Source organism: Coniophora puteana (genome assembly GCF_000271625.1).
Source record: "Coniophora puteana RWD-64-598 SS2 unplaced genomic scaffold CONPUscaffold_13, whole genome shotgun sequence".
Lineage (NCBI taxonomy): Eukaryota > Fungi > Basidiomycota > Agaricomycetes > Boletales > Coniophoraceae > Coniophora > Coniophora puteana.
The window spans coordinates 500,146-521,623 of NW_006913065.1; the positions used below are offsets into that span (position 1 = coordinate 500,146).

The 21,478-nt window shown below is 50.2% G+C and overlaps 9 protein-coding genes across 9 annotated transcripts; 7 read left to right on the plus strand and 2 right to left on the minus strand.

Moving 5' to 3' along the window:
* Positions 1-31: 31 nt before the first annotated feature.
* Positions 32-1,560, plus strand: CONPUDRAFT_168505 (uncharacterized protein). The gene is made up of 9 exons (XM_007774879.1): positions 32-577; positions 648-790; positions 844-878; positions 935-966; positions 1,022-1,037; positions 1,090-1,162; positions 1,225-1,276; positions 1,328-1,414; positions 1,471-1,560. Exons 1-9 carry the CDS (start codon positions 497-499, stop codon positions 1,513-1,515), a joined length of 564 nt encoding a protein of 187 aa, XP_007773069.1. The 5' UTR covers positions 32-496; the 3' UTR covers positions 1,516-1,560.
* Positions 1,561-1,574: 14 nt separating this feature from the next.
* Positions 1,575-3,130, minus strand: CONPUDRAFT_139424 (amidohydrolase 2; the record flags this gene model as incomplete). The annotated part of the gene is made up of 7 exons (XM_007774880.1): positions 2,686-3,130; positions 2,482-2,633; positions 2,258-2,427; positions 2,190-2,204; positions 1,878-2,138; positions 1,759-1,826; positions 1,575-1,709 (listed from the first exon to the last, which is right to left on the minus strand). The coding sequence occupies exons 1-7, from the start codon at positions 3,112-3,114 to the stop codon at positions 1,575-1,577; spliced, it is 1,230 nt and encodes a 409-aa protein (XP_007773070.1). The 5' UTR covers positions 3,115-3,130.
* Positions 3,131-3,347: 217 nt separating this feature from the next.
* CONPUDRAFT_63213 (bola-like protein) lies at positions 3,348-3,696 on the plus strand (the record flags this gene model as incomplete). The annotated part of the gene is made up of 3 exons (XM_007774673.1): positions 3,348-3,479; positions 3,544-3,583; positions 3,635-3,696. 3 exons carry the CDS (start codon positions 3,348-3,350, stop codon positions 3,694-3,696), a joined length of 234 nt encoding a protein of 77 aa, XP_007772863.1.
* Positions 3,697-4,555: 859 nt separating this feature from the next.
* CONPUDRAFT_168507 (DUF89 domain-containing protein) lies at positions 4,556-6,764 on the plus strand. Its single transcript, XM_007774881.1, has 15 exons — positions 4,556-4,734; positions 4,808-4,918; positions 4,979-4,987; positions 5,037-5,146; positions 5,206-5,311; positions 5,363-5,375; positions 5,426-5,597; positions 5,652-5,662; positions 5,713-5,783; positions 5,838-6,156; positions 6,207-6,217; positions 6,283-6,291; positions 6,346-6,398; positions 6,465-6,591; positions 6,646-6,764. Exons 1-15 carry the CDS (start codon positions 4,604-4,606, stop codon positions 6,677-6,679), a joined length of 1,287 nt encoding a protein of 428 aa, XP_007773071.1. The 5' UTR covers positions 4,556-4,603; the 3' UTR covers positions 6,680-6,764.
* Positions 6,765-7,187: 423 nt separating this feature from the next.
* Positions 7,188-9,683, plus strand: CONPUDRAFT_84646 (amine oxidase). The gene is made up of 8 exons (XM_007774882.1): positions 7,188-7,715; positions 7,773-7,888; positions 8,168-8,488; positions 8,542-8,598; positions 8,651-8,755; positions 8,810-9,074; positions 9,137-9,279; positions 9,332-9,683. The coding sequence occupies exons 1-7, from the start codon at positions 7,220-7,222 to the stop codon at positions 9,277-9,279; spliced, it is 1,503 nt and encodes a 500-aa protein (XP_007773072.1). The 5' UTR covers positions 7,188-7,219; the 3' UTR covers positions 9,332-9,683.
* An 819-nt stretch (positions 9,684-10,502) lies between these two features.
* CONPUDRAFT_110336 (uncharacterized protein) lies at positions 10,503-13,386 on the plus strand. The gene is made up of 11 exons (XM_007774883.1): positions 10,503-10,686; positions 10,743-11,022; positions 11,074-11,230; positions 11,277-11,352; positions 11,406-11,431; positions 11,482-11,644; positions 11,700-11,762; positions 11,813-11,875; positions 11,933-12,082; positions 12,131-12,389; positions 12,444-13,386. The coding sequence occupies exons 1-11, from the start codon at positions 10,630-10,632 to the stop codon at positions 13,016-13,018; spliced, it is 1,869 nt and encodes a 622-aa protein (XP_007773073.1). The 5' UTR covers positions 10,503-10,629; the 3' UTR covers positions 13,019-13,386.
* Positions 13,387-14,117: 731 nt separating this feature from the next.
* CONPUDRAFT_110339 (thioesterase thiol ester dehydrase-isomerase) lies at positions 14,118-15,953 on the plus strand. Its single transcript, XM_007774884.1, has 8 exons — positions 14,118-14,424; positions 14,482-14,641; positions 14,697-14,804; positions 14,865-15,051; positions 15,101-15,149; positions 15,206-15,364; positions 15,424-15,556; positions 15,612-15,953. The coding sequence occupies exons 1-8, from the start codon at positions 14,209-14,211 to the stop codon at positions 15,692-15,694; spliced, it is 1,095 nt and encodes a 364-aa protein (XP_007773074.1). The 5' UTR covers positions 14,118-14,208; the 3' UTR covers positions 15,695-15,953.
* A 151-nt stretch (positions 15,954-16,104) lies between these two features.
* CONPUDRAFT_168509 (uncharacterized protein) lies at positions 16,105-17,074 on the minus strand (the record flags this gene model as incomplete). Its single annotated transcript, XM_007774885.1, has 2 exons — positions 16,105-16,488; positions 16,554-17,074. The coding sequence occupies 2 exons, from the start codon at positions 17,072-17,074 to the stop codon at positions 16,149-16,151; spliced, it is 861 nt and encodes a 286-aa protein (XP_007773075.1). The 3' UTR covers positions 16,105-16,148.
* A 1,256-nt stretch (positions 17,075-18,330) lies between these two features.
* CONPUDRAFT_157874 (uncharacterized protein) lies at positions 18,331-21,434 on the plus strand (the record flags this gene model as incomplete). The annotated part of the gene is made up of 15 exons (XM_007774886.1): positions 18,331-18,489; positions 18,550-18,689; positions 18,737-18,875; positions 18,923-19,384; positions 19,437-19,469; positions 19,523-19,560; positions 19,613-19,673; positions 19,725-19,823; positions 19,875-19,889; positions 19,945-20,010; positions 20,057-20,179; positions 20,244-20,719; positions 20,777-20,931; positions 20,990-21,326; positions 21,380-21,434. The coding sequence occupies 15 exons, from the start codon at positions 18,331-18,333 to the stop codon at positions 21,432-21,434; spliced, it is 2,358 nt and encodes a 785-aa protein (XP_007773076.1).
* Between the last annotated feature and the right edge of the window lie 44 nt (positions 21,435-21,478).

The window sequence follows — 21,478 nt, forward strand, 5'->3', positions numbered from 1 at the left end:
CACGATCAAAAGTCTCCACCTGTGTCAGGGCCTCTTGCACCTTGTTGCATATCGACATACGTTGGCCCGGATAATCCTGTGGGGTAAAGTGATGATACATGGATCATGTGTCACAAGGCGACCATGTAGGCTAGCGCAGATCATCGCAAGTCATCTCAAGTCATCTCAGTTCACCGAACTTCCTGCTTGTGATCCTCGGCCACGCTAGATTCATTTACGACCAAGCGACGTCACTCACTGTCGTTGACTGTCATTCTGTGAGTGTAACCTATGATATGTAGTGTAATGCAAGGCAACGCACCTGCACTCTATTGATCCGCTCGTTATCGCTGGAAAGGCACTCGAAGCCCATCCGCGGCTCCAGCATACCGGCACATTACGCTCATGTTACAGCCGGACGACAGTTCACCTCAGTTTTGCAGGTATAAAGAGGCTTGAGGTCATTGCACGATACCAGTGTCCCAACAGCCTTCAAATATACCAGCAACATCACAATATGTTCTTTGCAGCCCTCCCTTTCCTTCTTGCGTCTGCCCTGCTTGCCAAGGGTGACTCTGGTGTCACGACCTTCAACGACGTAAGTGCTCAAGCGTTACCGTTGTGCTCATGCGCATTTGTCTAGTTCACTGACTAGACCTGCTGGCCAGTACGACTCCCAGGGCGGTGTCGCATGCTCAGGCTTTGGCTCTTCAAATGACCAAGGCAACGGTATTTACGCAGCTGCATTGGGCGACTTGTCTCCTCTCTGGACGGGACCCAAGTGCGCCGGCAGCATTGACGGCAGCAAGTGGTAAGGCAATGGCGAATAGTTGCGTTATCGTTTGTTTATGAATTCTGTAACAGCAATGGTTCCGGCGGGTGCAATGACTGCACTGGACGTGAGTAGGAGAAGAGTCTGCATGTTTATACATGCACTTACGGTTTTGATTGACAGCTTCTTGCGCTGGTGAAGGCCAGTGTGGTTTGGTAAGCTCACTTTTCATCAAGTTAATGCACATGAAATTTAACACCATCACAATAGTGCTTCTCCATAAGCTGTAAGCTTATTTCTCGTGAACCGGCCAGATAAAAATTACTCAACGGTTTCAGGTGCCAGTTCTTTGGATGGAGAAACCTCTGGTTCTTGCTCTGGTCAAAGCATCGTCGTCAAGGTTATCGATGCGTGAGTGTCTCTCGGCTCCTCCCTGTTGTCTGCGCAGCCCGCTGATGAATCGTCCCCCATAGATGCCCGTCTGAACACCCCGAGAATTACTGCAAGACTTCCCAGTTCGGCGGCGTAAGTGATCGTTATTCCCTTTAAAATCAGGCAAGGCTCATATCCATTCAGAACATCAACCCGAAGGAGTGCTGCGAGGCGCCTGGTGTCAATGCTTTCGATATCGCGACATCGGCTCGTAGCGCGCTTTCGTCTTACGTGAGTGGACCAACAGTTCTCACCTAAATAACTCCCTGACTTTTTGCGTCCTTCAGCAAGGCAACCTCAACATTAACATTGAGTCTATCTCTTGCCCGTAAGACCTTGAGAAGGAACATATCATGCTCATATACATGTATATTTTTACTGTTATATAAGATCAGCCGAGAATGGATAAGTTGGGTTGTAAACCCAAGCCGTAAATTCTGTTGGAATTCTCAAATAATGCCATTTGGACAATCGCGACAGCCTGCGTTTCGGTAAGCTCTTCCCGGCGAACGCTCTCAGCTAAGACCTGAGGGAACAAAGTTAGTGCAGGGATCGGGTAAGCAGGCTATACGTACCTCGTATAATGCCTCACGAGACTGCTTCACCCCTAAGTAGAAAGACTCTGGCCACCAATGGCCGTCGGCTATCCTAACTTAGCAATTAATCCCACCTCGGTCAACATGATGATACGTACTGGACCACAAGATCTTGTTCGCAGGAGATAACTCGAGAACCTGGCGGATAACCGCCCTCTGACCATCCCCAGACAAGAACGGGAATATTTCCCCGAAGTCAAGATACGCATTTTTGTATACCGCGGCCAAGTACCCGGCGTCCTGAGTGTAGGGATAACTCGAGTGAAGAAGAACGAAGGTAGTGTCAGGATATGCCTCGATGATGGGTTGCATATGAGCGGGTGATGATTTCACGAGCTTAATGTCATTGTCTCCAAGACCTGGCGATGGCTAGTAAGAAACATTTTTGAGCAACTCAGATTTCGACAGACCTGTATGGAATTGAACTAGAGAGGTGTCTGATTAGCTGAGAGATATTACGAAACAAGTATTGACTAACCAGGTTTTTTGTATTGCCCGGCAATCTCGAGAACTATTCGCACAAGATAGTCGTTGAGCACCTTGGTTGACAAACGAATCTTATCTCCAGGGCGAACACCGTCTGTGGCCTCTGCGAAGGCATTTTGGATTTCTTCTGAGGTGCAGTTTAATGATATATCCAAGCCAGTTCTGTTGTATCATGGTAGGTTCGGCGATATATTTTAACATCTAGGGTTTGCTTACCTGTAACAGGCTACAGACTTGAAGCCTGCAACTTCAGGGTCCTTCGCACTAGCTTTGATGCTTTCAAAAAATCTGGAAGAGAATGCATCGCATAATACGTCCGTAGAAAGTGGGGATGCATTGTACTGCTCAACCAGTTGCTCTAAGGTATTCTGTATATCGACGGTCAATGCCCGGCACTAAGGAGCCTCAGATATGTTGCACCTGCGCTACCACCTCCACCCTCACTATGCGTTTTGTCGGGCTTGTCGTGAATCTGTCATGCCATGAGTAACTCTCTGCAAGCTCGTTTACGCCTCCCAGTCCATCGTCAATCAGGATGCACTGAATGCCTGTGGGTTTCATATTGATGGCACAAAGTTCGTCATAATCTAGGCTTGCTCGTTTCTCCTTGACAGCTTCCCAGGAAACATCGTCTTCCTCCATTCCATAGAGGTTGCCGAGCTCAGCGGCAGCTCGAAAACACGCGAGTGTATAAACAGAGTCTTTCAAGGCATCACCCTGAGCTTCAGAGATAAGCCCCTCGAAGTCAAAAGCAGAACGCTGCGAAGCTGTTAGGAATGGATGGGCGTGGTTGTCAATTGCAGGGTAGTAAAATGCTGCAAGAGCGAGAGACTCGTAAGTTATGGTCATCTAGTGACAAAACCTGTTGCGGGAGTAGGGGGTGGAAGAGATAATAGGGGGAATGATCTCATCGGCGCGGAAGCTCTTGGGCGCCGACCGTGGTAACGTCGCCAATCTTATCAGATGACTTTCTCGGCCGACTGCCCACTTCTTATATTTATAATCCACCCTTGAAGCTTGAATCTCCTTAGATATTGTCCACCTCGTCATCGAAGCGTCCTTCCCGGTTCTTGCTCCCCATCATGCCCGTGAAAGCAGAAGATCTTGACAGAGCAATCAAAGAAGCGTTTCCGGTCGCTCATCTTGAGATTGAAGACCAGTCGAGTGGGTGTGGGAACAGTTATGCGGTACTCATCGTGAGCGAGGCATGTACCGTTGTACTGGAGCGCACAACGTGCGCTGAGATACGTCACTCTAACTCAAAGTTTGTTTGCACAGGCGTTCGAAGGGAAGACCGTACTGGCCAGACATAGAATGAGTGAGTGCCCTGGATTGCACAGAAACAGCCATGAGTGAACGGATATGCTAGTCAACGAAGCTCTGAAGAACGAGATCGCACAAATACATGCGTTCTCTCAGGTAAGACATTAGAGTAGGCTGGGATCCTCTCCATTGAGCTGATAATTTCTCGAAAGAAATCGTTTACCCCGAAGGCATACCAGGCCTACTTGGCCAAAGCAAATTAAAATTTAGACCTCGATATCACCTATGTTGTCATACAAGCCACTTGGTTGTAGAGCGATACCCTCTAATGCTCAATATTTTGGTATTTTCAGAGAATTGGATATTCGACCCGCCGATAGACCGCGCAGCGGCCGCGTACTTGCGAGCAGCTTCAAGTTGCAAGGGTCGGATTAAGCTCGTTCTTGAGCTCGAGGATGGTGGGAGTAACGAGACGTAACACGCCAAAATGTTGGAAGTTCGCTATGAACAATTTAGAGGAAACTGAGGGGTGTCGGTTGGAAGAGCTGAAAGGTCCCTTGAGGAGAAGATAAAGGTCTGGTCGCAGATAAAAACACGACGTGCCTCGTGGTCACACGATAGGTTTGTCAAAGCATGTGACCCTGAGCGCGTCTGCTAAGCGCTAAACTTTCCGGCCCGTACAAGGTGATCGAACGTGTTTAAAGCCTTATCGCTCTTCGGACTTGCTTCGGACGGCCAAGACCCTCATCCGCTTTGTTGCATCGAACTACCAATCAGGCAGAGTTGAGGAACCTGATCCCACTTCGTCATCATGTCAGAGTTGTATGAAGCACCCTATCCTCCTTGCGATCCTATTGATAAGTCTGGGTGAGTTCGCGTCGGCCTTCCGGCCTCACTCATGCAGGCTTCATAGGACTAATGAGATCCCAATCAGGTTTTCGTGCGTCGTCTTACAAAATCAGATCGCTGCAATCCCGGTTGAAAGTTATTGTACTCAAGTTATGAGTCTGTCCTCAAGCGATGGCCTGTCATTTTGACCAGCGTTATTGATCACGTCCACCACTTGCTTCACGACATGACAATTGAAATTCAAAACAGCAGCGAAAAAGCCCCTCAGAATATCACCGAGAACATAAACGAGGGGAAGAAGATAATTGAGACTATTAGTCGTTTGAAATATGAGATGGCTAGAGATTACCCTCTTGAGTAAGTGGCATATGCATGTCATTATTTCAATGTTAGTGCTGACCTCCAAATTTGTTGCGCAATTGCCGAACAGGAAAGTGCCCGAGGATGGCGATATGTATGTTGCTGAATACAACGCAGACCTAGAGCGGTTGGCTCAGAGCTCGCGGAACACTTGGTTCACCGCACCCTGGTTATTTGCTGAGTACGTCTGTTATTGTTCTCGCTGTCATCGCCTTCTATCCTGACTACACTCTGTCTAAAGATGCCACCTGTGAGAGACAAAGCTCTGAACGGCGATAAACACTGAACACCCTCTGCAGTTATCGACTACTGCGTTCATACTTCAATCAGACGAAGCATTGGCGCGGGTTTGATCCTTTCTTCGCTCAAAAGAATGAGACATTCAAGAACAGTGGAGCTGCAGTATTTCGTGAGCGATGATCCTCTGATGCCTACATCCAATATTTGGCTTCACGCTCTCTACTACAGAGATCGCTTCCACTATGGATCAGATCGAAAAAGAGAAGGACATTCTGAAGAATGATCCGGAGAAGCTGCAAGCTCTCTACCGGGAAATGATCCAGATGTGCCTTTGGTACGCAAAAAGCCTCGCGTTGTGGAACGAAAGCTGAGCATTGAGTCACAGGGGGAATGCGACTGTAAGTCAGTTGTACGATCGGGGGCCAACAAGTCTCATGCAAATTGTCAGGACCTGTCCCTCCTCACTCACATGTCCCATGAGGATATTGAACGACTGCAGACAGTGGGTAAGGAGGCACAGCAGGCGCGAAAGGAGTTCATTCTGCTCGATAATCAGGATGAGGCTTGGGAACATATCAGCAAACTCAAAGGTGGACGTTGCGATATAGTTTTGGACAATTGTATGTGGTCCTACATCATTATACTTCTGAAGAAATTAACCGCTGCTGGCACAGCCGGATTTGAGGTATGAAGCCATGCCCACGTTCCCGTGGCGTCTAGCTCAACTTTGCGAAGCTTTTTACCGATTTCGTCCTCGCCGACTTCTTTGTTACTTACACGCCATACTTTTCCAAGATCATCTTCCAGTAAGCCATGTGTGGTGGCGGCGCATAGGATCTTTCTTACGCAGACCATTTTAGCCCGAAGCTTATGCCATGGTTTGTGTCCGACGTAAATCCCGCCGATTTTGACGAGACTATCAAGTCCATGGAGGCGGACGCGTTCTTTGCACATGCACCATCTTTAGAGGCGAAGGAGAATCTTGCACGTATGGTTTCTCGTTGGAAGAAGTACATTGAAGATGGGACATTTACCCTGGCTACAAGGATGAGAGATAGTAACGAAGACTTCATCCAAATGACTAAGTATTGGACTGCACCTTGGCCCTACTGGAACATGGAAGCGCAAGGGCCCAAGGCTTGGGACTGGCTATCGAAGAGTGAGCTCGTCATTTTCAAGGTGGGGTTTAGCGTGTCTTCAGCGAAGAGGTGCTGATAATTATCGTCCAGGGCGATCTGAAGTGAGTTCCTGTCGAACTTTGAGTGCGGATGACTAAACCGTCGATTGGCTTTCATTGCTCCTAAGCTACCGAAAGTACGTCCACCACGAAGAGTCGTCCACGTTTCAAAGTGGCTTAATAGATGCTAGGCTCACTGGAGATACGCAATGGCCCGTGTCAACGCCTTTCAAAGATGCTATTGGTATGGACCAAATTAATTTGCTTATTTGACACGCGATATGAGCGAGCCCGTTGGTGATTCTATCAGGACCTCTCGCCGGATCATTCCCCATCCTAAGTCTCCGGACGAACAAGGCGGATGTTGCGGTAGGTGTTTCAGAAGAGGTTGCAAGGGCACTGGACGAGAAGGGCGAACGCTGGAGGGTCAGCGGAAAGTGCGTCTTTGTTCATTTGTCCATGTATGTGTTATCCTGATAATGTGTAATCAGGTATGCCTTGGTTAGTTTCCTGGGACGGGACTGAAATTGGCGACTGTCCCTCCCATGGAGGTGTATGTTCCTAGAAGCTGTAATTGCAAACTCAATGGTATGTTTTGCTATGATACTGCTGCCCCCAAGGACGGATGAGATAGCAACAGAGAACAGCTGAGAGTGAATTGCGCGTTCCGATCTCTTTATGATAATTTGCTTTGTCCAGGTGGCCGGTTTCATCACATGGCTGAAGATTTAATACATATTGTCAATGTTCTACGATGTCGATCCTGCGTTGCGGCTGTCAGAATGTCGAAAAGGCCATGTTCCGGTTGATGCAATATTGGCAACATCCCACCGTGGCTACGGACATCGGTTCGGGCCCCACGCGTCTCGCGTCTCTTCCATCATTCTGCCGATAAGGTAGCCCACCTGCTCGAGAAGCTACTTCGTGTCCCTGTGGGAGGGGGACCTAGAGCGTCTCAACTATAATTGACGCTCGCCGCATGACCCTACATATATAACCTGGAAAATGAAAGGATGAGTGCCCCGCCCTCTTCGGCTCCCCAGGAGTCTCAGCCGTCCTACTGCTATGCCTTCCGCTTCTTTGAGCGGTCTTCTTGGCCTCGTCTTGACGGCACTTACGCTTCTCAACACGTCTGTTGTCTTCGCTCAATCTCCTGCCGCGAACGACAACGAAGCCAGCAGCGCCAAACATTACAAGGTCCTCATCCTCGGTGGCGGCGTTGCGGGCGTGATGGCGGCGCACAGCCTTCACACGAACGGCATCGAGGACTACGCGATCGTCGAGGCGCGACACGAGCTCGGTGGGCGAATGCAGAACTACACATTTGGCATCCCGGGTAAGCAGTACACGGTCGAGCTGGGGCCCAACTGGATCCAGGGCACGGTGGTCAAGGGTGGGACGCCTAACCCAATCCTGACGCTCGCTCAGAAGGCGAACCTCACGGCGGTGAACAACGACCTGTACGATGACGTATTGACGTACGACTGGACGGGGTACAACAATTATACAGACGTGTTCAACAATGCGGTTGACGCATTTGACAATGCTATCGTTGTTGCTGGTGAGTGAGGTTTATACTCCTCGGCGGGAAGTAGTACGCTGACGGGATGCGATGTAGGTGCTCGCGTCGCCAACCAGCAAGTCGACATGAGTTTGTTCTCGGGATACTCGATGATCAATGAACAGGCTCAAACGCCGCAGGAGGCTGCCTCCGAATACTGGCAAGTTGACTTTGTGCGTAACTTCACTTGACTGTAGTGCACCATTCTTTTGATCTGCTACACCTTTCGCGTAGGAATGTACGTCATGATCTCATTTATAAGTGTCTTTGGTCAAAAATATCTGATCAGATTACTCGCAACAGATGCACAGGTGAGCTGGTCGGCTTTGTGTGTTATTGAAGATTGCTCATGCGCTCGCCACCAGACACCAGCCCAGACATCTTGGATCGCTTCTGCTTGGGTGTGTTTCTCCTTTTGAGGGAAGGGAACGGACGTTAATGTCTACTCTTAGAATAATAACCTCACTTACGTCCCGGAAGAAGGCGGCTTTTCTGAAGACAACTTGCTGTGCGTTGACCAACGCGGGTACAAGGTCATCATTCAACACGAGGCTGAGCAGTTCGTTCAGCCTCAGCAGGTCCTCCTTAACAGCACCGTCAAGACCATCGCATACAACGACACTGGCGTCGCCGTTACCACTACTGACGGCGCGACGCTGACTGCAGACTATGTCATCTGCACGTTCAGCGTCGGTGTCTTGCAACACCAGGATGTAATCTTCAAGCCTGCTTTGCCAGCGTGGAAGGAGGAGGCTATTAATAGCGTCCGGATGGTAGGTGGTGGCCAATAACTGGGATATGATGCATGGATTAATGATCGTCTTAGGCTACTTATACCAAGATATTCCTCCAATTCCCGGAGCATTTCTGGTTTGACACTGAGGTAAGTCAAGCTCTGTATATATCATGATGAAAGCTTACTGGTCTATACATAGGTGGCCGTCTACGCTGACCCTGAACGAGGACGGTATCCTGTCTGGCAGAGTCTGGACCACCCCAAGTTCTTCCCTGGCTCGGGTATCCTCTTCGTCACCGTTACAGTATGTTTTTATCTCCCGCTATTTTGTGTTCGAACCCTGACAAGGCACCTATAGGGAGACTTTGCTCTTCGCTGCAACCTGTTGACGGATGACCAAGTGAAGGAGGAAATTGTCGGTGTCCTTCGCAGCATGTATCCGAACGTGACCATTCCTGAGCCCCTAGCCTTCCACTACCCCCGGTGGAGCCTAGACCCGCTATTTAGAGGATCATACTCCAACTGGCCACCGTCATTCGTTAACGGCCACGCGGAGGATCTACGGGCGTCAGTCGGCGAACGGTTATGGTTCGCGGGCGAGGCGACCAGTTTGAAGTACTATGGTAAGTTGTCAATCAAATCGTGGATCAATCGTACTAAAGCTCATGCCGTCGATATTGTACAGGTTTCCTGCACGGGGCCTACTACGAGGGCGTGGATGCGGGAAATGCGATTGCCCAGTGCATCAATAACGGGACGTGCGAGACGCGCCCCACCGTCGAGTCGGTGACAAACCCGCAGCCTTACCTGCTTCAGCTGCCCAGGTGAGCATGCTTCTTACCGTACCCGCACTCGATGGCGCTGATTCCATTTGAATCAGTACTTGAGTTATTCAGCTTCGTCTGGTAATCGGAGGGATTCACCGTCATACAAACTACGTATGCTACGTGACTAGTACGTATACAGTACTAATTTATATATCTTCATAGACGTTATTATGGCTGTGGTTTACTCGTACTGACCATTACATCCAGAGCAAGCAAGTCGCTCATCAATGGGCCTTAGCGCTGAACAGGTCTTGACAAAACCTGGCCCTAAGCGATTATTGATCTGATAGTTGAGGTTGGCAGAGATTGGCTGAGGGGCGATGACGCATAGGTACACGCGAGGGCACGAAATCCAAGCATTGTACAAGATCATTAAGCAAACAAGAACATTGGTGAGGGGGTACCTAGCGACTGCCCACGCTGTTGACGTCGCGTTGATGAGCTAGCCAACCATTATGAGAGCGCTGGGAATCTACCCGTCAGAAGTCATCGAACAGGTAAGATATAGTTTTGGAGTTTGCTGAGTGGTCAACCTTGCCAGAGCCAATCCTTTTGTACTGTCCATATATGTTGTCTGCGCGCTGTCTCTATCGAGGGACAGTGTTTGGAACTGACATATTTGACTCCAGCACTTACGTTCTCCTAGGGAGGTAGGCGGGTAAACGACAGAGTTCTAAGCCAGCAGCTAGTTAATTTCAACTGCCTTAAGCTGGCAGAACTTCGAAGTGTGGTTGCCGGGGCCAGGAGATTTGCCCAAGCAAGGCCCACAGTTATTCATATTGATGACACCTATATCACTCTGATCATCATACTGTATATGTAGTTCACAAAAACGTTGATTTTGATGCAGCTGATTTGGGCTTCGCAAGGCGCTTGGTAACGAGTGGAGAAGAGAGCCAGAAGTGTGAGATATTCGTGTGAGAAGTTATTTGGCGCTGAGTGCTCAAGTGTGTATGCTTCATGACGGGATGATGGCAGCGTCGAAGTGGAAGGGGGACTAAATCCGGGAAGTGCCGTGCGGTGAAATGATGAGCGTCTCGAAGATCTGCGGAGAAGGACACAGCCATGTCCTGCCATGTCCCACTGATGTCTCGGCAGTTTCATGTCCCTTGATTTGGCAGAGCGTCATCCGCCCTCCCCTTCTGTTTGACGCTAAACCATGCAAAGGCTCCACGGGCCAGCGCATATAGGCGCACCCACCTTATGGCCAGTCCTCTCCATCCTGCAACCCGGCGTTGCTAGACTCGGATCTCCTTCCACCCTCCCTCCGCCCTTCTTTCCTTCCGCTTCAGCACGGCTGGCTCGTGCGCACGCTCATACACGTTTCGAGCTTTAAGGCCTGTTCCTAATTATGTTGCTCAGGGAGCTTGTAACGACCAAATCTGTGCCTGCAACCCTCAAGGCATGGGTCAGTCCCCGCTTTGCTCTCTGGCATTTGCAAATGCTCACCCATAAGTTACACAGTATCGTAGGATCACTCTCAATAGATTCACGCTATGCTTCTTCGTTCTCGCCTTCGCCAACTCTGTTGCACAAACGACCATCATGACCATGCAGTTTGTCATGAGCATGCAGGGGAGGGACTTTGTTTCCGATATCGTCTTCACGGCCGGCATTCAGAAAGGCTTCTCAGTAATTGAGGGCAACCAGGTCATGTTGTGCAATGGCATCCCGAATCAAGCAGGAACCACCTGTATCCCGGCATCGAATAGTTCCATCAGTCCGGTTCTTGCCACGCGAGCACGTACGTTATATCCCAATACTCCTCAAAATGCCTAACTCAGTGCAACCTCAGTTCGCCTTTATGATCAAGTCGTTGAGGATACGCTGGGCACCGCACAGGTCGTAGACGAGGATGGCGTTGTTGTGGGCGTGCATGTTACCGACGCTGCATTCGGTGCTGCTACATTGAGCTTGGAGTGCGTTGAATCGTTAACTCCGCTGGAGACCTTGTATGTCACTGTTTTTGCCTGCATATCTCTGTTGATGAGTTTTTAGCTTGAGAGATGCGATGAGCGAGGATATTACACATTTCATCTTCCATACCTGGCAGTTCTTGCTCTCCGTCGTCGGTGTGCGTATCTTGTATGCTCTGAAAGTCTGCTATCTTTGACAGCGTTTGTGCAGCTTCTTTCGGAATCCATTCCTCATCTGTACGTTTAAATCATATCTTCACCGCACCAGCCCCTTTACTCTTCCATAGGATTGTAGTGCTTGCTAGCCATGCGCTGAACACCGCTTGGGCCTCGTTCCGTGTTTACACAGACAAGACCACGCGCGATCAATACACGAACGTCATAGTCGGCGACATGTGTGGAGGAGTGGATGTTTTGGGTGGCTGGCGAGAGGAGGGTAATCTCATTGCAGTATGTCTTATTATCTCCTTCTTTTGAAAAGGCAAAGCTGAAGTGTTATAAAAAGCTAATTGGAGTGAACGCCGTTGTTTTCTTCATCATGTGCTTCCTCGTGTACAAAATCATTCGGGTGAGTCGTCAGCTCCGGTATCAGTGTGGTTTGCTCATGCATCATCTTAGGGATATTTGAAAACTACCTTGACTAGCGTTGGCGCACCTCGCATAATCAGCAGAATGTATAATGTGAGTGTTGGGTTTGATTGCAAGATGTGGTATCAGTAGTTGACTGCGGCCCTTTAGCTTGTCCTTTGGCTTTATGTGGCACTCCAATTTTCCGCCTTCTTCATGATGGCATCGGCTGCCGTCTGGTACAACAAACTTTCTTCGGACATCGAGCCTGCGACGTACAAGAAATCTCTGTATTTCGTACCTTTCTATGTCACTTCTGCTGTGAGTAATAGTCATGACGGTCCACTAACTGGACTCATGTTTGTACAGCTCATCGTGCCATGGTATGTGCTCGGAGCATTTGCCATGCGCCGGGAATGCCGTTGGATGTTTGCCCTTTTCTTCTCGATGACGTTAGGATTCATTGGGATGAACGCTACGTGGTTCACGAGTCCTGTGTTCATCTACGAGCTCGGAGCATGGTCGTTCTTCGGGGCCTTCACGTGTTTTGCGGACTTCATGCTCATCGTGACTGTCATTCTCGCGTTCTTCTGCAGACTGCAGTTTGGCAAGGGCCTGGCCCACTATCGTGAGTGTTATGCCACTCCTGTAACGATTGACCCCGTGCTGAAGAGGCCATCAGTCTGGGTGCAGCAAATGCTTGAAGAAACCGGCTTCCCTGAGGCAAGCTTCATCAACCCGACGTCGGGCGTGACCGGTGACAAGTCCGGCAAGCCCATACGCCGCAACACAAGCGGCGGCCTCTCCGTCATCTTGCGTGACAAGATCAACAAGCCGCCAATTTCCCACCGCACGTCCACCGACTCAACTTCGTCGGTCGAGTCCTCGGTGTTGCAGACATGGCGCTCGAACAAGAAAGCTCAAGAGCTGCAGAATATGGGTGTGTTCGACATCTGTGCTGCAAACAATCGTTTCCCTTCCTTCCCTCCTGCTCGCCCTCCTGCTTTCCCTCCCGCTCTCCCTAGCCCCACGAATAGTCCAATAGCGACCACCAACTCGAATGGCCACCACAGGGGTTCGGATTTCCTGAGCATCAGTTTCCCTGTGCCGCCGAACCACCGCGGCTCGTTCAACGGCAGTCTCTTCCCCCCAATCGAGATTTCCATACAACGAACGGGCCATGAGGAGGTGTCGCCTTCTGATGCGCGTTGCTCGCCTGACTCGGATATTCGTAGGATTGACCGTGCTGAGCCGTAAGAGAGCTGGTGGTTGGACGTTGAGGTTGATGGTCTGATTGTTTATGGTCTCTGGTCTCGCTACGTATGACTCGGCGCTGCGTTCGCTCATGCCTGCATGCGGAGGTAAAAGTCACTCCGCGGGATGAAGTAAATGAAACCAAGCACGCTCGGGATGCATAGGCATGAGGCGCGAAAGAGAGGTTACTTATTGGCATAACACGAGAAGCCTTGACTTGGTGATGCTGTATGAGCGTTTCTACATAAGTTATGATACTTTCGATTTCGATTTTCGATGCGATGCCGAGATGGGACTGCGGGTAGTACATGCAATACACTGTGTGTGCCTTTGTATCTCTTCGGCTACTTTCCTGCCTTATTATAATGTCTGTAGGGGGGGACTAAAATACTTACGAAAAGCTCAAAGCTCGAATTGCAGCTTGATTGTAACTTGAAGTACGTAACGACGTGACTTCAAGTGTAAGTAACTTTAATCTGCACTAGTTACAGAGCAATGCGCGAGTACATATGCGTCATGGCCTACGAAAGAGGCTCCGCAACATATCTACTTTGCGCTTCGTTCGGCAAAGTCGGACGCTGTCACCGGCAACCAAGGGCGAACGCGCCAATACGCGACCAGAACGGTCCCTGTTAATGCGCACTGTCTCCAATCCCTACTACCAGTCTGCGTTCACAAGACCATCTCCTCAATGCTCGCAGCCAGGACAGCCAGGGCAGCCCTGGCGAAGGCAGCACCTTCATCCACAAGGAGACTGACGCTTCAGCTGCCTCAGGCTTCTGGACTTCGAAAAATCCAGACCGAGGCTGTAGATACGACGCTTGTGGCTGCCGAGCACAGGGCAGCGGAGGAAACGAATGATATCAAGACGATGGATAGGTTACTACGGGCGGTCCGTGAGTGATATGTTATTGAATGGCATTCCACCAAGGTGTTGTTGACAGCATGATTTTTACTACAGGGGCTAGGGCGAATCCCGCTTATCATAAGTCAGTCTCAACGAATGTGGGTTCGGAAGGCGAGATTCTTATGATGTGACTCGAATGTTTAGGACCATGCCTATGAGGAGCAATGGCTTATGGTCAGAACTGCTTCTGACGTCGGACCGGAATGGTGCAAGTGTAGCGAAAGGTGCACCACCGCAGAACGCAGGCACAGGTAGCAACGCTGAGGATGCTCTGCCACCTCGAAACATGCACGACACGTACACGGAAATCACACTGCCCTTCGCATCGTCACCGGAGCTCCTGGAGCAATACACGAACGCGTATGGCGGTTTGCGGACGGGCATGCTCATGGAGCATCTAGATTCGCTCGCCGGGTCGATCGCGTATAAGCATGTCCTGGGCCCGGAGGTAGAGACACTGGGAAAGATTCAGGAGAGAGGTTTTTATTTTGTCACAGCGTCGGTTGAGAGGTGAGCATCACCGGACCCCGGGAATATTTTGATTCCACTAGATACTGAGCATATCGCTTTCCAAAGGCTGGACATGCTTGCGCCTCTCCTCCCAGTAAGGGATGTGAGGTTGAGTGGACAGGTGATTTATACTGGGTCGAGCTCGATGGAAGTTGCTGTTAAAATGGAGGCCATGAATACGGACCAGGAACCCGAGACCGTCATGCTAGGTACGTTGTACCCTCAAGAATGCTGCAAGACACGGTCAAACTCATGACGTTCGAGGCCGGTTCTCCATGGTATGCAGGGACGCTCGCACCCAGCGTGCGCGCAAGATTAATTCGTTGGTGATTTCCACACCCGAGGAGCGATCATTATTCAACATGGGTGAAGGTCTGGGGTTGTTCTGGAGCTACAGAATTTTTGGCTGACGAGCATTTTGCTGTATAATAGCTGCAAAGAACCGCAGGCGCGAGAACCTTGCACAATCACTCGAACGGGTACCTCCGAACAAAATAGAGGCCGCCGACTTACATGCATATGAGCTGAAGTACGGTCAAGAGGAGGCCGATAAGGAGAAATTATGGATGGGCGACACACGGCTAGAGAAGACGATGTTGATGTTCCCACAAGAGCGCAAGTGAGTTTGCTGTCAATGCTAGTAAACTCGGCTTCTGACAAGTTGTTAGCGTCCACTCAAAGGTGTTCGGAGGATATCTCATGCGTCTTGCATACGAAGTACGATTAATGATTCTTTCACTGCTCAACACTAGGATATAACCAACATTTTACAGCTCGGATTCTCCAATGCTTCACTGTTCACTCGTTCGCACGTCACGTTCTTGTCGTTGGACAGAATATCGTTTGCGAGACCTGTGCCCATCGGATGCATCCTGCGGCTAACTTCCCAGATCATCTACTCCACTCCACCGGAGGCTGGAAAGGGTGCAGTGGTACGTAGTGCATGTCTCTGGTCTGACAAGGCTCATTATCCCTAAATTTTGCAATTCAGCACGTCGCGGTGCAAGCTTACGTGGTAGACGTATCGACTGGGAAAGAGGAGATGACGAACGACTTCCGCTTTACCTGGCGGCGTGACGATGGCAAACCAGCCTCGAGGAGGGTCGTTCCCAGAACGTACAAAGGTAGGTTTAGTTGCTCTTCTGTCGACTGTCGCTGATTACATAACCATTCCTTCAGAGGCGATGCTTTGGCTCGAAGGCAAGCGGGCACTTGAGCTCGGCGCCAAGATCAGAGGACGCAGGGACCAGAATTTAGCTTGATTTTATGATAGATTACTCAAGGATCGTCCTTGCATATGGCCATTGTGAACTTCGTGGACTTGTCGGGCGTCAATTATAGAGTGAGCGTTCATGCTGTAAACTGGTAAGAGTACGCGGATTGGTACTTGATCGCACTACGCAAGTTGGTAGTCACTGCCATGTAAAGGCAGATGTTTTCCATTGTTTGATACACAAGCAAAACAGACACGTTACTAGAGCTACAGCTACATATATAGGATATAAGGTTATTGATATTAGGGGAATTATGATGAAGAGGCATAGTGGGATATGCATATCGGGGAAATTTACGAAGGGCAGAAGCCGGGAATGAAAGAGACGCAAAGGTTAGAAAGGGAAGACATATAATATGTGGAGAAGTAATGCAAATTTGCGGGAGGGAGAATCTCAAGCGTAGGAAAACGAAGAGGAAAATGACCAACAACAATGATTACAGCTAGATCACTACTTCATCGTCAACAACCATGAGGGACACTCTGACCTGATCCGAGAACTTCCTGGTGTTCTTTGCGTTGTGCGCAAGCTCACGCTGCATTTCGATGATGAGCCGGTCAACATCGTCTAGGTGGTCTGCGTCGGAACGTCGACTTGACACCTTGGGCTTGATAGGCGTAAGTTCGTCCAGAGGGAAGAGGTGGGCAGTGCGAGCATATCGCCTCACTACAGGGGTGCTAGGAGAGGCTGGGATGGAAGGAGATGTGGGGGTCGAAGAACTAGGGGAGGCTGTCGCGGTGGGGGACCGGCCCAGGAAGAGAGTAGGGGAAGGAGGGAAAGATCTGGTGAAGAGTGATCAGCCGTTGCAGAGTTTGCATTGAATGGTGGGTAAGCAAGAGTCACGTACTCTGATCCAAAATCGGAGCGCACGCGGAGGCAAGGAGCAGAACGGGTGTACTTGACTCGGTGCTGGTCACCGGGGTCGCGCAGCCTAGGATGATCTACAGGAGAGGTGCCGTTGTGGACCGGGGAGTAATCTTCGATGGGCGAGGGTAAAAGATCGGCTGACAAGCCCTTTTCCACATCAGAGTGAATGATGTCAAACTTGCCCTCGCATTTGCTGCCAAGGCCAAATAGCCGGGGCCGCCTTGGTGTGTGCGCACTATGGGAGAGGCTGCTGAACGAGGTTGACGGCCTTTCGGACTTGCCCTTGACGGTAAAGGGCCAGATGTGGAAGCGGGAACCTTTCTTTGTCTGCTCTTCATGAGGGGCCGTTGCTGGGAGTGGTAACGATGGATCCTCAGCTGGTGGCCTGAACCATGATGTGAAAAGAGCTGCGGTCTTGATGAAGGGAAGGCGAAGGATATAAACAATGTTGCAAAGGGCTTGGACGAACGAGGTGCAGAAGACGGCAACGAACGAAGACATAGCAGGCAAGTTGTAAATTAGAAAGTTATGAAGATGGGTGTTGCAGTAGCGAAGGCAGGCGGAGGTTGCGAAGATAAGTGGAGGCTGCGAAGATAGGTGGAGGTTGCGAAGACAGGTGGAGGTTGCGAAGACAAGAGGTGGTAAGAGGAGAAGAAAGATGAAAAGACAGGAGCCAGAAGCAAGCTGTTATATGCTAGGCTGACCTGCCAGTCACCATGAGGCCAGATCCCAGGCCAGATTCTAATGTTGCGGATAATAGATTTTGATCTGGTCCAAGGTGACGTCGAATCGAGCTCGATGTAGCAGAGTGAGACAGAGACCAGACGTCACAACAGTGGCAGGCTGCAAAATGGTTGAACTGCAGCAAACATCCGAGGCAGTTGCAGAAAGGAGAGATAGCTGAAACTTTTCCACGTTGAGTTCGAAAGTTGAAAATGCCATCACTGGAGCTCTCAGAGTTTACAATCGAATCGGACGACGAAATCACCGGACACGAAAGACAGGACGTATCCAGCTATCCAAGATGCACACGTCCGATCTTTCACTTGAAAAATGAAGGGAGCAAGCCGACAAGATCATGGTATAGGAGATGTTGAAGAACCCTAGCTAAAGTGTATCGGGGAAACCTAGAGCACCATTCGAGTTAATGAAGCGCGACAACAAGTCATGATAGGTCGGCGTGAAGAACTGGATTACACCAAAACAGCCCCAGCTGAGCCGTAGATAGTAGCAATATTCTGGTAGAACCAAAGAAAAACACGAAAGACACGTGGCTGGTGATCAGACGTAGCCAAACAGCGAACAGAGAATCAGTTAAGCAGCCAAAGACCGCCACTAACCATGAGCCAAAGTGTCGTTGAGGCCAAGTAATCCAGCTGCATTGCGGGAAAAAGTGAACTTGAAAGTGGCTTGACTTAAGGAGAGTTATAGACGGACACATCGACGGCATTCCCCGAACAAGCGCGCGCTTTATAGTCTGTAATAGGCGCTCGTACCGTATGGGAATTGCCCCTGACCAATATTGGCTCCGTCCAACGTCCGCCAGTGGCCACCATGGCAGCATCCAAGCAGGCATCAACTGCGCACGTCAAACTCAGTTTGGCTCTCAAACGCCCACCTGGATCTGTTTGCTGGCACTGCTTCGCGCGCTGAAATGTCAACTTTGCTGTTTACACAGTCTTTCTAACTCCTACATTTGTTGGTCTTCACAATTTGAACGGGTTGGACAGAGGTGGACCGTCCAGCGTCAGAATAACATGCCTCTCACCTTCGTGCGAAGGAGAGTGCCCCTCGCCAATTCACTTCAGGCTGTCACTGCCGCTTCTAAAATCACAGCGCAAGTGGTCAATGCCCTTCAGTTTCCTCCAGCGGCAGCGGCAGCTACCATTGTGCTTGTTATCCTAAACACCATACAAGTAAGCTGTTCCTCTCGTGATTTGGACTTCATCGACGCGCTTAACATTGACACCTTATAGGGTATTCAAAATAACAAATCTGACTGTGATAGGCTAGCAAGGCGCGCCGCAACGATCCTGGTGGACATCAACGAACAAATGCAGGGGCGGTGGGACAAGGCTCCGGGGCCACTCCTACGGAACCTGAGAAAATACGAGGAGTATGTCAGTGCTCTTTCCGTGGCGAAAACGCACTGAGTTCTGTCAGGACCCTGTCAGCTCTTAGCTCGTTCATGAAGGAGCTTGCAGATGCGAAGTGGAGAGATCGATTCTGGAAGAAGGCCTCGATTGAAAGTGCTATCAAGGAGCATGGCTTGAGGCTGAACGAGGCGGCACAGTCTTTTCATGTAAGAGCACTCAACACTATGTCTGAATCTGAACCTCAGAATTATAGATGGCTACTCTCATTGACATTCATTACACTGTTGGTTCCCGTTCAGAGGATTCTGGAAGCGACAAAAAACCAGCACTTGACAAAGGCGAGGACTCAGTATCGGTCGGGGGACAGATGTCTTTGCCGCCCTACTCTTCTGAACCGGAGACAATGAAGGACGTAGCCGAGGAGGAGATCATAGAACTGAAAAGCGAGGGAGCTGCTGAACTCGCCGAAGATCTGCAGAGCGAACTCCAGGTTCAAGGCTCCGAAGAACTCACCGATGAGTTAGCAGAAGATAAAGACCTGGATTACTTCCTCCCAGGGGAATTATCCTCGTCTACTACCTATGACGAGCACGGGGCATGTTCTTTTTCCCGCCTTACCACTTCAAAAGGACTTAACATGACTTTTGGGCCAGTTCCGTCGATATCACCAGTCCGACGTCGTGCTCCGGGGTCGATCCCGTGGAAAGCAAGGATGGTGGGCTGGTACGGCCGAGGCTCGCGTTGAAGGTCGTTCTGCTCTTGTCAAGAGATATAATGGGCCAAAAGGCGAGGCGAAGAAGGTCCGTATTGACATGTAACGTCGTTGAACCCGAAGCTAATCCTCCTTCAACAGGCGTGGCTACGGGACGTGAAAATGCTTCAGAACCTCTAGTAAGAAACGATATCTAACGAAGTAGCCTTCAAGTGCTGATCTACCTTTCAGCCACCCGAATTTACCTCAGATGCTTGGTTTCTCCGACGAGAAATCACATACCCCATTTATCGTATTTTCTCAAAGTAAGTTATACGTCATCTCGTTCATTAGTGGCGGATAGACCTTCACTAAAGTCAAAACACAGTCCCCCCAAGCGCTTGCGCGGCAAGTGCTATCTTCAGCGAATGTAGCGGTTAATGTTGAGCTTATGCTGCGTTTAGTAAGAGTAAATTCTTCTCCCGAGTTCAATATAGACGTTCATTGAGCTTAGTACCGCGACTTGGCGGTGAGTGAGCTTCAGCTATTCTGGTGAGACGGACCTCTATATATTTCCGACAAAGGATACGGCCATGTATACCCAGCAGCAGCTGGGTCTCGATGAGAATAAGCTTCAGGATTTTATTGAGGTGAGCCAAACCGTGGCCTTGCGGACGTGATATTCACTCTCTTCAGGGTTCGACATTTCACGTCGATTCGAAGACTTTAGTCGTGTCTCTTCCCCCACCAAGAAGTGCAAACTCGTTCAGCGCTCGAAACTACGGCATTGCCCATACATTATTGAACGCATGTCTGGGTGTGAGCAATTTCGTTTCTCAGCAACCACGTTCACCGGTCCTAGATCAATGCTACTTTACGACAGATGCTTCCCAACAACGGGCGTATATCCTATACCTATGAGCACTGCGACGAGGACCTGACCGAGGACATGCAGCGGAAAGTGAATCAGGTGATCGCTCTCATCCGCGGACTCTTCCCGAAGGACGGGCAGGAAGCGGTCCTGTCCCAGACAGCTGAGCGGTTCGTCGAGGACAGCGACTTCGACGTGCCGCTCGTGACGCTGCGCCAGATACGCGACGCGAGCTTTGCGAATGGCGCCCACGACCACATGTGGTACGAGCGCTCTGTGAAGGCGCATCAGTTTGCGGTGGGGGATGTGGGGTACGTGCCGGAGGGCGAGAAGTTTGGTTCGTTTGTGAGGATACGGAATGTTTTGGAGGATAAGCTTGTGGAACTTGATGTGGAGAACAAGAGGTCGGCGGAGAGCTGGAACTGGAAGGCGTGGCCTATGCGCAGGGAGCAGGTGCAGCCGTTTGAGCTGCCTCAGAATGTTGCTGGGTAAGTCCGATGCATGATTGGTGAATTTATGTTTGCTGAAGGTGGCCGCTGGTACAGATGGCCAGTTGCTGTCCCTCCTTACGAGCAAGTTGACATCATGGTTATTCATGAAGCCATCGTAAAGCGGCCAGCAGAAGCATGGCGTTATTTACTCGCGAACGGGAAATCCATAGCAGCAGAGGCGGCGGTCAAGCCCGAGCAGCTTATCCTCGGTATGCTGCCTTCGCTACAAACGTCGTCAATTAAGCTTTTCCCAATGTTTCTGCGCAGTGACGAGCGCAGGCACTCACCAGGATTTCTACATCCGCGACTGCAGGTTTCCGCCGCCGACTCCGCATGGTAACCCCCGCTTCGCAGCGAACCCATTCCACCAGCAGCAAACGCACGGTTTCCACCAACCTCCAGGCTTCGGCGGGCACGGGCAATTTGGTGCCCCCCCTGGTTTCCACCACGGAGGATTCGGGCAGCCAGTGCTACCCTCCATTTTCTACCTGTTTACATCTCTGGATCGAGAACACGAGCCGTACTGGTCCTCATCGCCGATGTGCGTGCCGAGGGGTGCAGAAAGGCCGCCGATTGACAGGAATTTCACGTACAAGATTGGGTGGTAAGTTTTCATACGATGTGTGAAGACCTTACGCCGACATTGACGCACACCAGGAATACAGGTTTTATGCACTACGTACAGCTTGATGCGGAGGATTTTCTCGAATAACCCCGGATATATTGGTTTTTATTCATTCTTATAGGTGAAAATTC

Bases quoted from the DNA above. Each gene is read 5' to 3' on its own strand.
- CONPUDRAFT_84646 (XM_007774882.1), top strand. From the start codon at position 7,220: ATGCCTTCCGCTTCTTTGAGCGGTCTTCTTGGCCTCGTCTTGACGGCA. The intron at 8,489-8,541 runs GTAGGTGGTGGC...TGATCGTCTTAG, and splicing joins CTATTAATAGCGTCCGGATG to GCTACTTATACCAAGATATT. The intron at 8,599-8,650 runs GTAAGTCAAGCT...GTCTATACATAG, and splicing joins ATTTCTGGTTTGACACTGAG to GTGGCCGTCTACGCTGACCC.
- CONPUDRAFT_110339 (XM_007774884.1), top strand. From the start codon at position 14,209: ATGCACGACACGTACACGGAAATCACACTGCCCTTCGCATCGTCACCG. The intron at 14,425-14,481 runs GTTGAGAGGTGA...CTAGATACTGAG, and splicing joins TTTATTTTGTCACAGCGTCG to CATATCGCTTTCCAAAGGCT. The intron at 14,805-14,864 runs GTCTGGGGTTGT...GCTGTATAATAG, and splicing joins ATTATTCAACATGGGTGAAG to CTGCAAAGAACCGCAGGCGC.
- CONPUDRAFT_168505 (XM_007774879.1), top strand. From the start codon at position 497: ATGTTCTTTGCAGCCCTCCCTTTCCTTCTTGCGTCTGCCCTGCTTGCC. The intron at 879-934 runs GTGAGTAGGAGA...TTTGATTGACAG, and splicing joins GTGCAATGACTGCACTGGAC to CTTCTTGCGCTGGTGAAGGC. The intron at 1,163-1,224 runs GTGAGTGTCTCT...CGTCCCCCATAG, and splicing joins GTCGTCAAGGTTATCGATGC to ATGCCCGTCTGAACACCCCG.
- CONPUDRAFT_168507 (XM_007774881.1), top strand. From the start codon at position 4,604: ATGACAATTGAAATTCAAAACAGCAGCGAAAAAGCCCCTCAGAATATC. The intron at 5,784-5,837 runs GTAAGCCATGTG...AGACCATTTTAG, and splicing joins TTTTCCAAGATCATCTTCCA to CCCGAAGCTTATGCCATGGT. The intron at 6,592-6,645 runs GTGCGTCTTTGT...ATGTGTAATCAG, and splicing joins CGCTGGAGGGTCAGCGGAAA to GTATGCCTTGGTTAGTTTCC.
- CONPUDRAFT_110336 (XM_007774883.1), top strand. From the start codon at position 10,630: ATGTTGCTCAGGGAGCTTGTAACGACCAAATCTGTGCCTGCAACCCTC. The intron at 11,023-11,073 runs GTACGTTATATC...GTGCAACCTCAG, and splicing joins GGTTCTTGCCACGCGAGCAC to TTCGCCTTTATGATCAAGTC. The intron at 11,763-11,812 runs GTGAGTCGTCAG...GCATCATCTTAG, and splicing joins TCGTGTACAAAATCATTCGG to GGATATTTGAAAACTACCTT.